The 13920-nt window shown below is 40.1% G+C and overlaps 1 protein-coding gene across 1 annotated transcript; it reads left to right on the top strand.

The window, feature by feature from the left end:
• The first annotated feature begins 2335 nt into the window (after positions 1-2335).
• leng8 (leukocyte receptor cluster (LRC) member 8) lies at positions 2336-12809 on the top strand. Its single transcript, XM_023426293.2, has 15 exons — positions 2336-2685; positions 3584-3716; positions 4315-4491; positions 4718-4795; positions 5055-5475; positions 5801-5972; positions 6049-6219; positions 6385-6633; positions 6723-6887; positions 7036-7324; positions 7523-7624; positions 7760-7828; positions 7913-8042; positions 8153-8360; positions 8451-12809. The coding sequence occupies exons 1-15, from the start codon at positions 2645-2647 to the stop codon at positions 8611-8613; spliced, it is 2568 nt and encodes an 855-aa protein (XP_023282061.1). The 5' UTR covers positions 2336-2644; the 3' UTR covers positions 8614-12809.
• Positions 12810-13920: the final 1111 nt, after the last annotated feature.

The following is a 13920-nucleotide window of genomic DNA, read 5'->3' as shown; positions in this document are numbered from 1 at the left end:
TTCATATTTTATGGGGTTTTTTTTTTCAAGTTCTATATAAAGCATAAGGCAAAAGAAATATTCCATATTTTTATTACTCTGAAGAAATCCCAGCCCCAAGCACATTAGTTCCCTCTGAAGATGTGAATCTTTAAAATTAATATAGATTTAAATTTAAAAAAAAAGCCCAATTAATTTTATTACACTGTTTTTAGCAACCAGGAGTTAATAGTGCATTAGTTGGGGACTATTGTCCGACATTTTGTGTGTTAGTGAGTATTAATGGCAGTAGAAAGCATATTTAGTACTGACTCAAAGCTACAACGAAGGAACATGTTATGACTCACTAAAGTGTTTCTTTCTCTTTAAAAAATGTTCTGTTAGTCTGGATGAATTGATTGTTAGTATTGGTCTTTTTATGGGATTTGTTGAAAATATGAAAAATACAGACAATATATAAACCAACACTAAATTGAATTATTCTCTTATTTTCTATTTGTACTTAGTACTATTATTTAGTACTATTGTTTAGTACTATTATACAGTTCTTTCCAGGAAACTACCATGGATATTACTAATTTGTAAAATAAAGTTTTATTTACCAACTTGAATGTCAAATGTTGTTTCAAAACTCCATATGTGAGATTAGAAATACTGGAATCAGTCAATTTTAACTCCCACAAACTTGCTGAAATCCCCACATTCCTAAAACAAATTAAAAATACTGAACCCTGACTTCTGTGGTAGCTTCAGTGGGATGAAGTCATAGGCTATATTAAAGATTTTTTTCAGGCTGTGGTTAAGTTTAATGCGACGCCATCATATGAGACAAATTTCATTTTACTTTGAAATTATTATGAAAGGTTTAACTTAATATGGACTGCAATTATGCTTTCTTTTATTGGATGCAGTCAGCCCTCATATAGCAGTATTATCTGACAAAGCATATTTTTGAAGGGTTTCAGTCTGGTGCATATTGGGTCACATAGCTGTAATAGTCGGTAATCCTCTTGAAAAAGACTGGAGAAATTGGTCTCAACTTCAGCAGTGGATTGGAGATGACTTTTAGGAGTACATATTATCAAGCTTCCTCCCATGGGTTAAAGAAACAGAAGCTTTGCAAAAGCCCAGGTATTCATACAATAGTGCCGGGCTGTGAGTCATTGTTTGCGAGATCTTGTCACAAATGCTCAACATATTTGTGCAATGATGTAACCGACAGGACAACAATGGGAACAAATTATTCATTCAGCTGGCACATGATTTCATTCACTGTGAGAAATGGACTGGAAATTACAGTTAATACAGTATTTTATTTGTTTGAAAGCTGTGCTCCTGAAATCCAACAGGATTTTGCCCACAAAAGTGAGATATTTAAATTTTTTATGTGTGTTTAAGAGCAAAACATTGCGTCCTCCCTTCAAGATTATGGACTTTACAACAGTATGTAAGTATTAAGAAGCAATATATAAAACACTTAACCTCCAGAAATAATAAATGAAAGAAAAAAAACATCTGAATGTTTTGTTTAGTTTGATACCAGAATGTACCACAAAGGAACATGTCCTTCAAAAGGCATTGTGATCACTGCTTTTCATTGCTGTGCAGCAATTTAGCTACGCATTCATGAACCTTACAGTAGTTGCAAATATAATTTGCACTCCACAAAGGGTCATTCCAAAGAGACCTCCAAATAATTTAGGGGATCAAGTGTGGGAGAGACTGACAGGAAATGACTCCCTTCTGTGTAACACACTTGCACACACCCTGTGACACAAACACACATCCTGCAGCTGTTTGTGCTTCACAGGAAGGTAGAGGGAAAACGTATGTAAGATACTCTAATGAGAGACTATGCATACAATCTATGATTCTTGGGGTGGTGGTGGTGGTGGGGGGTAAAAACAGATAGTGTAAAATGATAGCACAACACAACACATGAACAAACAAGATGAGTTGATGTTGAGATTAATATCATAAATTGGGATTAAACAGATATTTGGTGATATGTAGATATATTGGTAAAAGAGTGTAGTTAAGTTTATTTTTATTTTTCACTAACTTGAGGAAAGTGTGTGATTGTTGGGAGTTTTTTTGCCCTCCGTTTAGCCTCGCAGGCATCACAATCCCTCCCTATCAGTCCTGATTGACAGGCTAATAGCTGAATACGAGTGTGGCCTGAACTTAAAGTTAGACATTAGATTGGTGGAGCTTGGAGGGGGCGGGACAAAAGGCTTGCGTAAATTCTGCCTGAGAGGACGCACTTTGGGCAGTAAAACACCGGGCAACAAAACACCAATCAACAAGACGATAGGACGTCACTTGACTTGGCCGGTTTAACTTATCTGCCATTTTGTATCTGCACAGTCTGGTCAGACGGAGTCAATCCCTATCGCAGAAGGAAGCAAATATGCCAATGTTCATGTTATTTTTAATTTCTAACTTTAATTAAGTGCATTATCGTTTGTTTTGTTAAGATAGGTGGCGTTATTCACAGTCGTCTGACTGCTTTTGTAGTAATCAGACGGTTGACATCGTGTAGGACTTCATCTTGTTTACCTTTGGCTCTAGCAGGAGAACTAACGCTAACGGCGTTAGCCCACTCCCTTGCTAGCCTGCACAGTCCTAGCGTTAGCTTAAAAAGCTAACTCAAATCTGTGGCGAAATGGCGGCCAATACGACACAAGCAACCCCAGCAACTAACTGGTATGTCGCATTTTCTAGCCAAAATAAGACTCACAACAAGTGACGAATGAGATGAAAGTCATAAATCAATACTATAACGCTACTATATGGTGTGGTAGCAATGGCTACCAGCTATAAGCTTGAATAAATGATAATTAGCTAAGCTCAGGGTGTTTTCAAATCTTAGCACACCTAGCAACACACAGGCCGTTGACCTGGTTAACAGAAAGCTCACCCGTTATCTGCTTAACGGCAATACTTTTTAGTTCGTAACAAAGTTATATTTCGTTATCTTTAACGAACGTTAACCGATACGGTTAACTTATTTACGAAGTTATCATCAGCAGACCATACACTGTGCAGCAGACACTAACGTATGCATATTAAACTGAACTGAAATACCGGGACAAGCTTCGTGTCCACAGTGTAACGTTGATTTTGATAGCTGTTTTGCCTCAATCGGGATAATAAGCGGATATATTTACGATGCTGCCAGATAGACAGTAGTGAACATATTGTAGCCGTTTAAACATACAGCGTTTAATACGTAGTCTGTCCTGAATATGTGTGCATGTCTGACACTTGATAAACGTTAATGGAACCATATAAGCCGGGTGTGGAATCAACCGTTGGTCTGTGGTACAATTGAACTATATTGTATTATTCAACGGGGTGCGTCGGCTGTTAAGTCTACCCTCACAACAGAACAGAACAGAACAAAAACCTTGTCACATAACGCAGTCTAGTTCAACAGCACCACAAATCCTCCAGAATAATCGTGCAGTTTAGTCAACACAAATTTAACAGTTTCATAACGAGTGAACACTGAAACCTTTTGTTGTTGTTAATTAACTGACAACTGAGTGTTTGGTTTGGGTTCTGAAAACACCCTTGATTAATGTTGTTGTGTTGATGACAGGTCCTATGGTAGCGCTGGAGATGGCCAGGTTCATGAAAACCCAGAATGGGAGAAGGCAAGACAAGCACTAGCATCCATTAGCAAGAGTCAGAGTTCTGCTAAAACAACACAAGCCAGCCGGACCACAGCAGAGGTGTGTTTTTATCTCTTTGTGTGTGTCTCTCTCTTTATGTTACATCCAGCATTGAAATCCCTTGATGTGATCACAACATGAGATGTAAAATTACAAACACTGAATAAAATACAAACATAAGAATAAATCTGATCAACCACATTTGAAGGTGGCCTGCTTATTTACAGTGAATGCATAGTGTTTCCTGATGAGCAGAGGTGTGTATATATACTGTACTTTCACTGCTGTCAACATAATCAAGAGTGCAGATTAACTCACAATTACCAGTCACAACAACAGTAGATGCCCACAGATTACTACTTGCTTTGTTTCTAACATCTATGCAGTAATTGTACAGCAACCATTTTTTCAGATAGTGTATGGCTAAATCAAGAATTAATAAGCTTAAAAAATGGCAAATTGGGCATTTGCAGATGGACGTTTATGTTGGGGGAAACATGATTTATTTAGTATGTTATGAAGTGTTGGTTTGGTATTAGATTCACAAATGTGTATTTTTATGTTCTTGCTGAATTGTCATTTCGGTCCCTGCTTATAGAATTTCCTCTTTGTTCTTGATTGTAAGACCAAGGTTATTTGTACATGTGTGTCATTTCAGGCCGGTCAGTTCCAGCCAGCAGTGACTGACCCTGCCGCGATGCAGCAGCAACAGCAGCAACAACAACAGCAGCAACAGCAGCAGCAGCAGCAACAGTATTATCCGTGGTACCAGCAACAACAGCAGCACTATCCTGGATACACATACCCCTATAACTATTACTACCCCATGGGTCCAGTAAGTAGAGGAAGGAATTTTGTCATTATAAACATGCTACCTTAATAACTTTTAATACAACTGCTGGGCTTGTACTGCATTCAACACTGTTAGCTTGTATGTCTATGTCTCCCAAAATAACATCTGTTGCTGAGGGATAGGGATATGGTTCTATATGTACACTTGGGTACAAATAGTGAATTGGATGTGACAAAAATGGCAACATGGCTTTTTTCTGAATTCCCAGTATGGAGCTGCATATCCACCAAATCAGTATGGTGTACCCCCAGGGCCTTACCCAGGAACTCCACCCTCCAATGGCCAGGTAAAAATATCAAAAAATTGCGATTATTTGTGGGCCCTGTAATTACGTTACAGATATAACCATGGATCTAATTTATAAGGTTTAGTCAGTGACCCTTAGATTTTCTCATTTTGTAATAGTATGACAGAACATTTGTGTTTGATGTAATGCATAGTGACTTTATTCCCCAGCTATTTCTGTAGCTTCTGGTACAGTTCTTTTCTTGTAAAAGATGTTGCTGTTTAGCTAAAATAGCCTTTTTCCCTCTTTCTTATCATAGCCTCCTCCAGTGCCGGGCATGGAAGACCAATCCCCCAGCTACCCCTCTCAACCACAACCTCCTCCCCCCGCTACTCCCCAGCCACCCCAGAGCCCAACCACTTCAGAGAAACCCCCTCCTCCCCCACCCCCACCTATTCCTCCCCCATCCAACTCCCAGTACCCCCCTCCTCCATCACAAAATGCTTACAGTGCCAACAACTCCATGCCATACCCACCTGGTGACCCCAACCAAATGCAGGTCTACAATCATTCCCAGGGAAGGCCTAATTATGGCCAGGGCTTCCAGGCCCAGAACACCTACCAGCCCTCTCAAAATACCTCCCAGCAGCAGAGCCAGTATGTACCAGGGTTAGGCAGAGGAGAGGCCAACAAAAACAAAAACCAAAAACAAGGACAACAACTTTGGCACCGTATGAAACGTAAGGTTTACTCATTTGTGACATAGCTGACATGTATGTTTTCTCAACTGAATTATTACAGAGTCTAATGTAGGTGCTGCTCACACACTTTATTTCTATTACTGTATCAAACTTAGTATTTGAGTGCAGTAATTACATGCTAGTTTCAGACATGTTGAAAAACTATATTAGACCAATAAGGCCAATCCAAGTTTAAGAAGAAAACTATGGACAGAAGGCAGAAAGCTGCATTTTGTGGGATTTAGTCCAGGTGTCGGTTTTAGTCGTACAAAATGTTCTGTTAGTTTTTATTTCTTAATTCTTTTCCTTTTTTTTGTTCTCACAGAGGCACCTGGTACAGCTTCTGTGAAGTTCAACATTTCTAAGAGGCCCTATCAGGTTCAGTGTTCTCCAGTTTCCAATCAAGCTTTCCCTCCAGGTGAGCAGCCTTCAGGATTGAATCCAGCGCCCTCTTCCCCAGCTACTGCCAGCGCTGCACCTGGAGGTGCTCAGACACGGTGAGAACTGGTCCGTTTCCGCTGATTCTTTTTTCAGTTGTGAATAATATATTTACTTTAAATGCTTTCAATCCAGACCCCAGGACTGGCCCCAAGCCATGAAGGAATACGTGCAGCGCTGTTTTACAGCCTGTGAGACGGAGGAAGACAAAGATCGCACAGAGAAAGTGCTGAAGGAAGTCCTGCAGGACCGGTTGAAAGATGGCTCTGCTTATACTATTGACTGGACTCGTGAGCCACTGCCAGAGTGAGTTTTAGTTTACTATTACAGATGTGAATTCTGGGTTTCTTTCCAATAAGTTCAAACTGCAACAAACTTGGCTGATGCATTTCTTTGCTCTGAGCATTTTTTGGCATGTTAGTGTTGCTGGCAGGCTCAACACACATTGAGGTTTTTTTTTTGTGTGTGTAGATTAAAGGTCAAGCAGTCTCGCTGGGAAGCTGTACCACCCCAGAGGACATCAGATAACTCAATTAGCCGTGGTGGAAGTACAGCGGCTGCAGCTTCAAGAGGCAGGGGTGGTGGACACAGATTGGGCCACTACAGGAATATATTTTCTCAAAGGAGTCCATCCTCTAGTTCATCCCGTTCCTCCTCTCGCTCCCCATCTCCCTCTCATGGCAGACACAGGGACCGCAGCAATCAAAGGCACAGGCGAAGGTAAGACACTGTTTGCTCCACTTTTCTTTGGTGACTGCAGGCGCCCGGGGTAATTCCTCTCTAAATGTCTTGCGCCTCTGTGCTTCTAGTGATTCTGGCTCACAGTCAGACAGCAGCATCTCCAGTGACCTCCGACCTCAGCTGTCAAGACGAAATCAGAAAGGAGCACGCGGTCGTGGTAATGACAGGGATAGAGGACGAGGAGGTGGAGAGAGAGGACGAGGAAGAGGAGGAAAAGCAAACAGAGGAAGACGGTAAATTGTTGAATTTATTATTACAAAAATCATGGTGTATCATCTTATCAGGCCCTTATTTTTCTCATTCATCACCGTTCTGCTTTTTGTTTGCACTGCCCTATGCCATAGGAACAGCTTGTGAATAACCTTCTCTCTTTTCTCCCAGAAACATGGAAGAGTCCGGTGTTGGAAAGAAGAGGAAAGGCGGGAGTGCTGGTCTGGATTTCCATGACCCCAACAGAGAAGCCAAGAAGCAGAGCAGAGCAGCTCGTTTCCACAAGCAGCTGCGTTCAGAGCCCCTGGTTCTCTCCATCAATGCCCTGGACCTGCCCGATGGAACACAAGAGGGCCTGAGCTGGGAGGACTGCCCCATTGTGGGAACATGTCAGGACATCACTAAATCCTACCTGAGGCTCACCTGCGCCCCTGACCCCTCCACTGTGCGCCCTGTGCATGTAAGTTGTTCTCTTCTGTCAGCCATGTCAATGTATTCTTACTGTACTTTTGCATGGTTAAAATAAGCCAGATTTTCCATACTTACAAAGAAGAAGAAAATCATGGGAAGTGAAAGTGGATGAAACCTCTATACTATGTGTGTACATTCTAGCCTCTTTCATCACAGACCACCAAGAATAACAAATTTTTCCACCTAGGTGCTAAGAAAATCTCTACAGTCTGTGAAAGCCCACTGGAAAAACAACCAGGACTATGCCTATGCCTGCGAACAGATGAAGTCCATACGACAAGACCTCACGGTTAGTTGTCTTTATATAGGTTTCATTTATCCTTTTTTACAAAATTTTACAAAGTTCCAAGTTCCATATGGGTAAGTTTTTCTTCTTCATTTATTTACTTGTGTTTTCTTTTTCCCTTTATCTGTCACTATCCAGGTCCAAGGAGTTCGAACCGACTTCACAGTGGAAGTCTACGAGTGTCATGCACGCATTGCTCTCGAAAAGGTGAGTGTTTACTTTTTGTAAAGTTGCATTAGCTAAAAGTGACAACAGTACATGTAATATTACCTGAAAATGTATTGTCTGTAGGGAGACCATGAAGAGTTCAATCAGTGCCAGACCCAGCTGAAGGCCCTGTATAAGGACAACCCCTCAGAGAACATTGGAGAGTTTACAGCATATAGGTTGCTGTATTACATCTTCACTAAAAACTCTGGAGGTATGCCCACATTGGTCTTTTGAGTCACTATTACACATCACATATGTGTTTTCACCCTTTGTACATTTTCCTATCACATTTTAACCTTGGTCATTCATCTTCTCCTCCAGATCTGACCACTGAGTTGGTGTACTTGACCCCGGCCCTGCGAGCAGATGGTTGTGTGGCTCATGCTCTTGCACTCCGTGCTGCCTGGGCATTAGGAAACTTTCGCCGTTTCTTTAAGCTCTACCTGGAAGCCCCACGCATGGCTTCATACCTCATTGACAAGTTTGTAGAGAGGGAAAGAAAGATTGCACTTCGGGCCATAGTCAAAACGTAAGTCGCATTCCAGAAAGATGTATTTTGAAAATTTTAGGTTTCTCATAACTTATCTATGACACATATTTCTGTTTCCTCTGTCTGCAGGTTCAGGCCTGACTTGCCGGTGCAGTATGTGCAGTCCACTCTGGGCTTCCCTTGTTTAGACTCCTGTATGACATTTCTTACTGGGCTAGGTGTCTCTTTCACCCCATCTGACCCCAAAAAGATAGACTGCAAAACCAGCACAGCTGCTTTGGCTGCCTCCTGAGGGGGTGGGGGTACCACAGTAAAGGGAGACACTAAGGGACCCTCAGTGATCCTTACATATTCAATGCACTGCACTTCAGACACCTCAGCCAGTTCAGAAAGAGTAGTGGCAAACTAACACCTATATAAGACCCATAGAGAAAGATACATGTTAACATACTCTACTGCAAGACCTAGATTTCAGAATGAAATGTAATTATCTGATACTCAGATAAGAACTGTTTTTAAACATGAGGGAGAATGTCTGCACACACTGTCACACAACTATTATGAATTAGTCCAAGGCCCAAGTTATCTCTACAAATATGATGCCAGAAAAGTGAGTGAACAGTTTAGATTTGGGATGATCATATAGTCTCGGTGCTTAGAGGCCAAGAAGTCACAGAACCAGATCAGGGAGGCACCCCCCCCCCCCAATGGTTCCTGTTCCTTTACCACCGTCAGATGTCAAAGCTAACAGTGTTCTGTTATGTTTTTTCCTTCCTCAAGTCAACAGCTCCAAGACCTGAAGATTCAAGCCCTGTCAATCAAAGGGGAAAGACAAACAGCTCTTCTTCAAGTCACATATCCAGCTCTCTGCTGTTTGAAGTCAAGCCTATGGAAGCAGGTCAACTTTGCATTTCCTCTTAAAGACTGTGAGACGATGCGGTGAGAAGATGCCAGCAGTTTGTCTGAAAGAAGAGATGGTGGTTTGTATGTCCTGCCCTGCATCCCGTTTCCTCAATGTATCTACAGCTGGTTGTTCATCCTGTCCCTTGTCCCAAACCATATGGCCCGTGAAAGCAATGGACCTAAGTCAAAAGTCTTGTTCCTGATTTAATTAAGTAGTATTCATCTGTTGGTCTCAGTTATGAAATGGCTGGCCAACATTGGAAAGAAGTCTCAATCTCATGACCATTGACTTTGTGTATGATAAAGGATACAGGCAAGTGTTCATCAAGGTTATCCTCACTCCTCCGTATCCTGGAAGCTGAGCTCCGTCAACAGAATTAAAGCAGCCACAGACGGAGAGTAAATCCCCATCATCCTCAGGTAGAAGTTCCCGCCAGCACCTAGAATCCAGCACCGTGGTCAACACAGCAAAGTGCAGTGGGGATGACCTTAACTCCATGAGCTGTTATTCAAGAGAATCGGGCATCTGAGCTGGAATCTACAACAGCTGAAGGTTCTTCTGGGTGGAGCATCGAGGGAAACATGCTGCTTATTCTCAAATGAGTGGTTTGTATGCTGCAATCTGGCTCTGGTGTGTGCAAGGCTGGTAAGAGAAAGGGACTTCTCTGGAAGGAGGTGGATGACGGCACAACAGACATGTTGCCTCATGTCTCTCCTGTGTTAAATGTTTTATGTCTTGCATTTTATGGACAGCAGTATTGGCCTTTCTCCTGGGAAAAAAAGGAAAAAGAATTATGGAGCTGCAGTCAGTTTCATGAAAATTTACAGGTTGATATTGGACAAATCAAGTATCATAAATTTGACAAAATGCTAATAGGCAGAGTCAGTAAGATCCCAGAAATGTTACTGCGCAGATGTTCGCTGTTTGAACGTTATGAAGTATTTAAATCAAAACAGATAAGTTTGAAACTGTAGACAGTAATTTAATAAAGAGGGAGATACAAGTGGAGTGCAGCTTTGTGCTTTTATGTCCATTTTCCAGTAGATATGAAATTATTTTCTAAAATAAATACAGTAAGTGTAGTGTCTGATATACAGAATAGTTTTTCTATGTGGCAGTGGAATTGTAGACTTAGTCCTCTCTGATGTGATTTGGCCATTTTCCTGCAGGTTTGTGCTTTTCAGGACCTACAATAATATTGGTGGTGGTGCGCATTGTCTTAGGTGATGATTAGGAAATTAACAATTAGACCGCTCGTAAACGTTAAGAAATTGAACCCTCACCAACAGAGTAAACAAACATTTCATAGACTTCTTGTTTTGCTTACTACCGTATCCTGCGATTTGGGTCCTCATTGAAAGATTGTGCTGAAACTTAAAACGCAGATCAACATTGTTCCACATAATTTTGAGGTTTTTTTTTGGTTTTTTTTTTTTGTTGTTTTTTTTTTAACAGTATTATTTGCCACTGTAGAAATATTGAGCCTGAGGAATTTACAACTTTGGTGTAATTGACCAGAGCGTGAGCGGATGCAGGCTTGCTGTACAATCTACATGTTTACTTGTCTACAAAGTTTATTTTTTGTAAATACTGTATAATATTGCTGTGATTTCTTTTCAGTTGGTACATAGGTTTTGTTTATTTTCACACATGGGTAAGTGTGAATAGTTTTTTGTTTTTTTCTGGGTTTCACAAAACTCAGACCATTTATGTGAATATGTAAACTTACATGCAGACAGATCTGGATTGGATTGTGTGCAATGTCTTCATCATCATAACAGTTGATATAGTGTAGGAGTTTATAATTGCTGGTGGTAGGGTTTCCTGTTAAAATAATTACAAACTCTCTTACCTAATTTTGGCAAGATGTTATTCTCAAATCCCACTGATATGAAACGTGGTTTTTTCCCTTCAGGCAAAAACAAAACATGACCACATTTTGTCACTTGCCTTTTTTGCAGCAAAGACAAAGAAATTTCCATCAAGTTGACAAAATGCTTGTTTAAATCTGGATCATCACTTTGTTTCTCAAACTGTTCAACTGTTAACCATTATTTCAGCAAATATTTTGTAATGTCAATGATTTCAACATGTTTTCTTTCTTCCCCCTTCATCTACCTGATCCCCTGTCCTCTTTGCTCTTCCCTCCCCTCACTCCCTAAACCTTTCTCTCACACACCACCAGACTTCTCATTCTTCAGCTCGTAGCACTGCTGCATTGCAGGAGCACATGGAGCGATGATAAGTGGGCGAACCTCCTCCAGATGCCAGCCGGAGAGAGTGAATTGTGAGCAATCCAAGTCTTGGTTTGACCCACTCAAGTTGAAGCCATACAGCTGATAAAATACATGGGAGCCTCACATGATGAAATGTGGAAAATGTTGATCTGCTGCTAATGTGATTTGCTGCTAACCCAAATATTTAAAAATGTCTCTGTGCAACATGATACCTGTTTTAGTTTTAAACAATGTTTGAGGATTGAGAAACTTGCAGTGTGCTGTTCTTTTCTGTTTGTCCAGATGCATTTGCATTTTTGAGTCAGTTTGCTGGTAAAAATGTGTAATTCTTTTGTTTGTTTTTTTCCACCCAATTCGTTTGTACTTAGGAATCATTCGGCTAGTTTTTGCTCAATAAGACAGACCTGCCTGACTCAGTTGTATATTTAAGCCTTCTTTTGAGAGTTTTATTGCTCATTATCTAAAATGTCTCTGGACATACAGAATGTGCTGAAATTCACCTCCATTTAAAAATAATCTTTTCTTAGTATATTGGCAAAGTTGACATGGCTGGTGTGTGCTCCCATGCTAAGAATTTCCTCTTGGGTTCTTCACGTGATGAGCTTGCTGACTGTGATTATAGTTTGTTGCCTTAAGCTCGTGTAAATGTAAACTTTACCCAGGGTTCAATTGCGTACATCTGATGTCTCAGGTTGAAACAGACCAGGATGTTAGCTTTATTCTTTTTTTTCTTCCTTTTTTTATTAGAAAATTCACCCCAGACTAACAATACACATGTTCATTTCGGATGTGTTTTTTTGTTTGTTTTTTTTTTCCCCCTCCAATGCCTGAGTCATATTTTCAGTATTGTTTGCTCCCATGTTACTGTATATCTCATCAGTCTTTGTAACTCCTTCCTTGATAATTGACACTGGAAGAACTCCCATCATTTCCCACCATTTACCCTTTAACTCGTTTTCATTTCAGTTTATCTTGTCTCTGTTCTCGCTTTCTCTTATTCCCACCCCCTGCATGCTGTCCTCTTCCCTCTCCTGCTCTCCTACAAATCTCTAACCAGTATTTGTTCTCTTTTCATTCTTATCTTTTCCTTTAATGTTGAGTATGTTTGTGACCGTTTGCCGTGTGCAACTAGTCACTCTCACTAGTAAGTATTGTATTGCTTCTGCAATGCTTTAATAGTTTATGTTGCAGCTCACTAACAACTGAAGCTGAAGGTATATCTAAAATGCCTTCTCCCTGTCCCTCATTTCCCCATGCCTCTACAGATCTGATATGAAAACTGCCATTTTGTAAATATTGTGTACATATTAACTTTTGAAAAAAATCTAATAAAATAAGTACAAACGGCGCATAGTGTGGTTGGTTTTTAAATCATGATTCACAGGTTTAAAGTTCAATGGATATAAAATAGAAGAGTTTGAGCAAGTGAAAAAATAGGCCACACAAATTAGGAGTCAAGTTTTGCAAAGACAGTTTATTGTGAAATGTCATAAACGTGGAGTGAGAGGCACCTGTGACACCATAAGACTAGAAATAAGGGATCAGCTTAGTTACTTGTCACAATGAAGATATTTCCTGCCTAATTTCCTGTTACAGCTATGAGGTAAAAGACGGCTTCAAAGTCATTGAATGGAGTAGTTGGAAAAGTTAGTGTTTAATGTTAGAAGGAAAAACATTAGAAAAGCTGAAATTAGAGGGAAAGGATAGAAATCAGCAGAAAAGAATATAAAAGAAATGGCAAAAATGTGAAGCTACATGCAATCAGGAAAAGAAAGAACAGGGTTGAGCTGATGCTGTTTAGTTTAAAGAGAAAGTAAAGTGAAGGAAACAGCAGGAAAAGAGTTAAAAGTCTTTTTAGTTAGAAGCGTTTAAACTAGCTTAGTATTGTCACACAGAGGAAACTAAGTACAGAAACTCAGGCAAAGAACAAAAGCTAATTCAATGTCAAGAAAGTGAAGCTAGACCTACATTATATACAGGAGCAGAAGAGAGGAAATGAAAGGAGATAAATCATCATGCAAAAATAGAGAAAGACAAACAAAGATTACAGTTAGTCATAGAGGAAAGATGTTTAAGGAACAGTTAAAAAGATTGAAATCTATGATAAGCAGGTACAACTATAACTACTAAAGATAAAAGTGATTGAATTTGAGTAAAAGTTCACAAAGAAGAGCAAATACATAGAAGAAGACAGACTGAGCTAGATTTCACACACATACTGTTTATGTGTTTTCTACAGTGAAGCAGAGAAAGACAAGAAAAAAGCTAGAGGGAAAAAAGGAGGAAGTAAGGCAACGAGGTAGGCAACCACATTGAAATTGGAAGAGAAGAACAAGTAGGACATAAAGTAAAGTAAGAAATAGAAGGAAAGATGGTTTTTCAGTCATGGGATGACATTTTACAAATCTCAATAAAAACTTACTTTAATTTCATGAGCTGTTAATCCCAATTCCCACAG

Source organism: Seriola lalandi, unplaced genomic scaffold (genome assembly GCF_002814215.2).
Source record: "Seriola lalandi dorsalis isolate HSWRI2012SDOR001 ecotype SW California unplaced genomic scaffold, Sedor1 jcf7180002054825, whole genome shotgun sequence".
NCBI lineage: Eukaryota > Metazoa > Chordata > Actinopteri > Carangiformes > Carangidae > Seriola > Seriola lalandi.
The sequence above is the reverse complement of the archived record's forward strand: the minus strand, read 5'-3'. Positions and strand labels throughout refer to the sequence as shown.

Coding starts and splice junctions, on each gene's coding strand:
- leng8 (XM_023426293.2), top strand. CDS start 2,645: ATGGCGGCCAATACGACACAAGCAACCCCAGCAACTAACTG. Junction 4,492..4,717: donor ATTACTACCCCATGGGTCCA/GTAAGTAGAGGA, acceptor CTGAATTCCCAG/TATGGAGCTGCATATCCACC. Junction 4,796..5,054: donor CTCCACCCTCCAATGGCCAG/GTAAAAATATCA, acceptor TTCTTATCATAG/CCTCCTCCAGTGCCGGGCAT.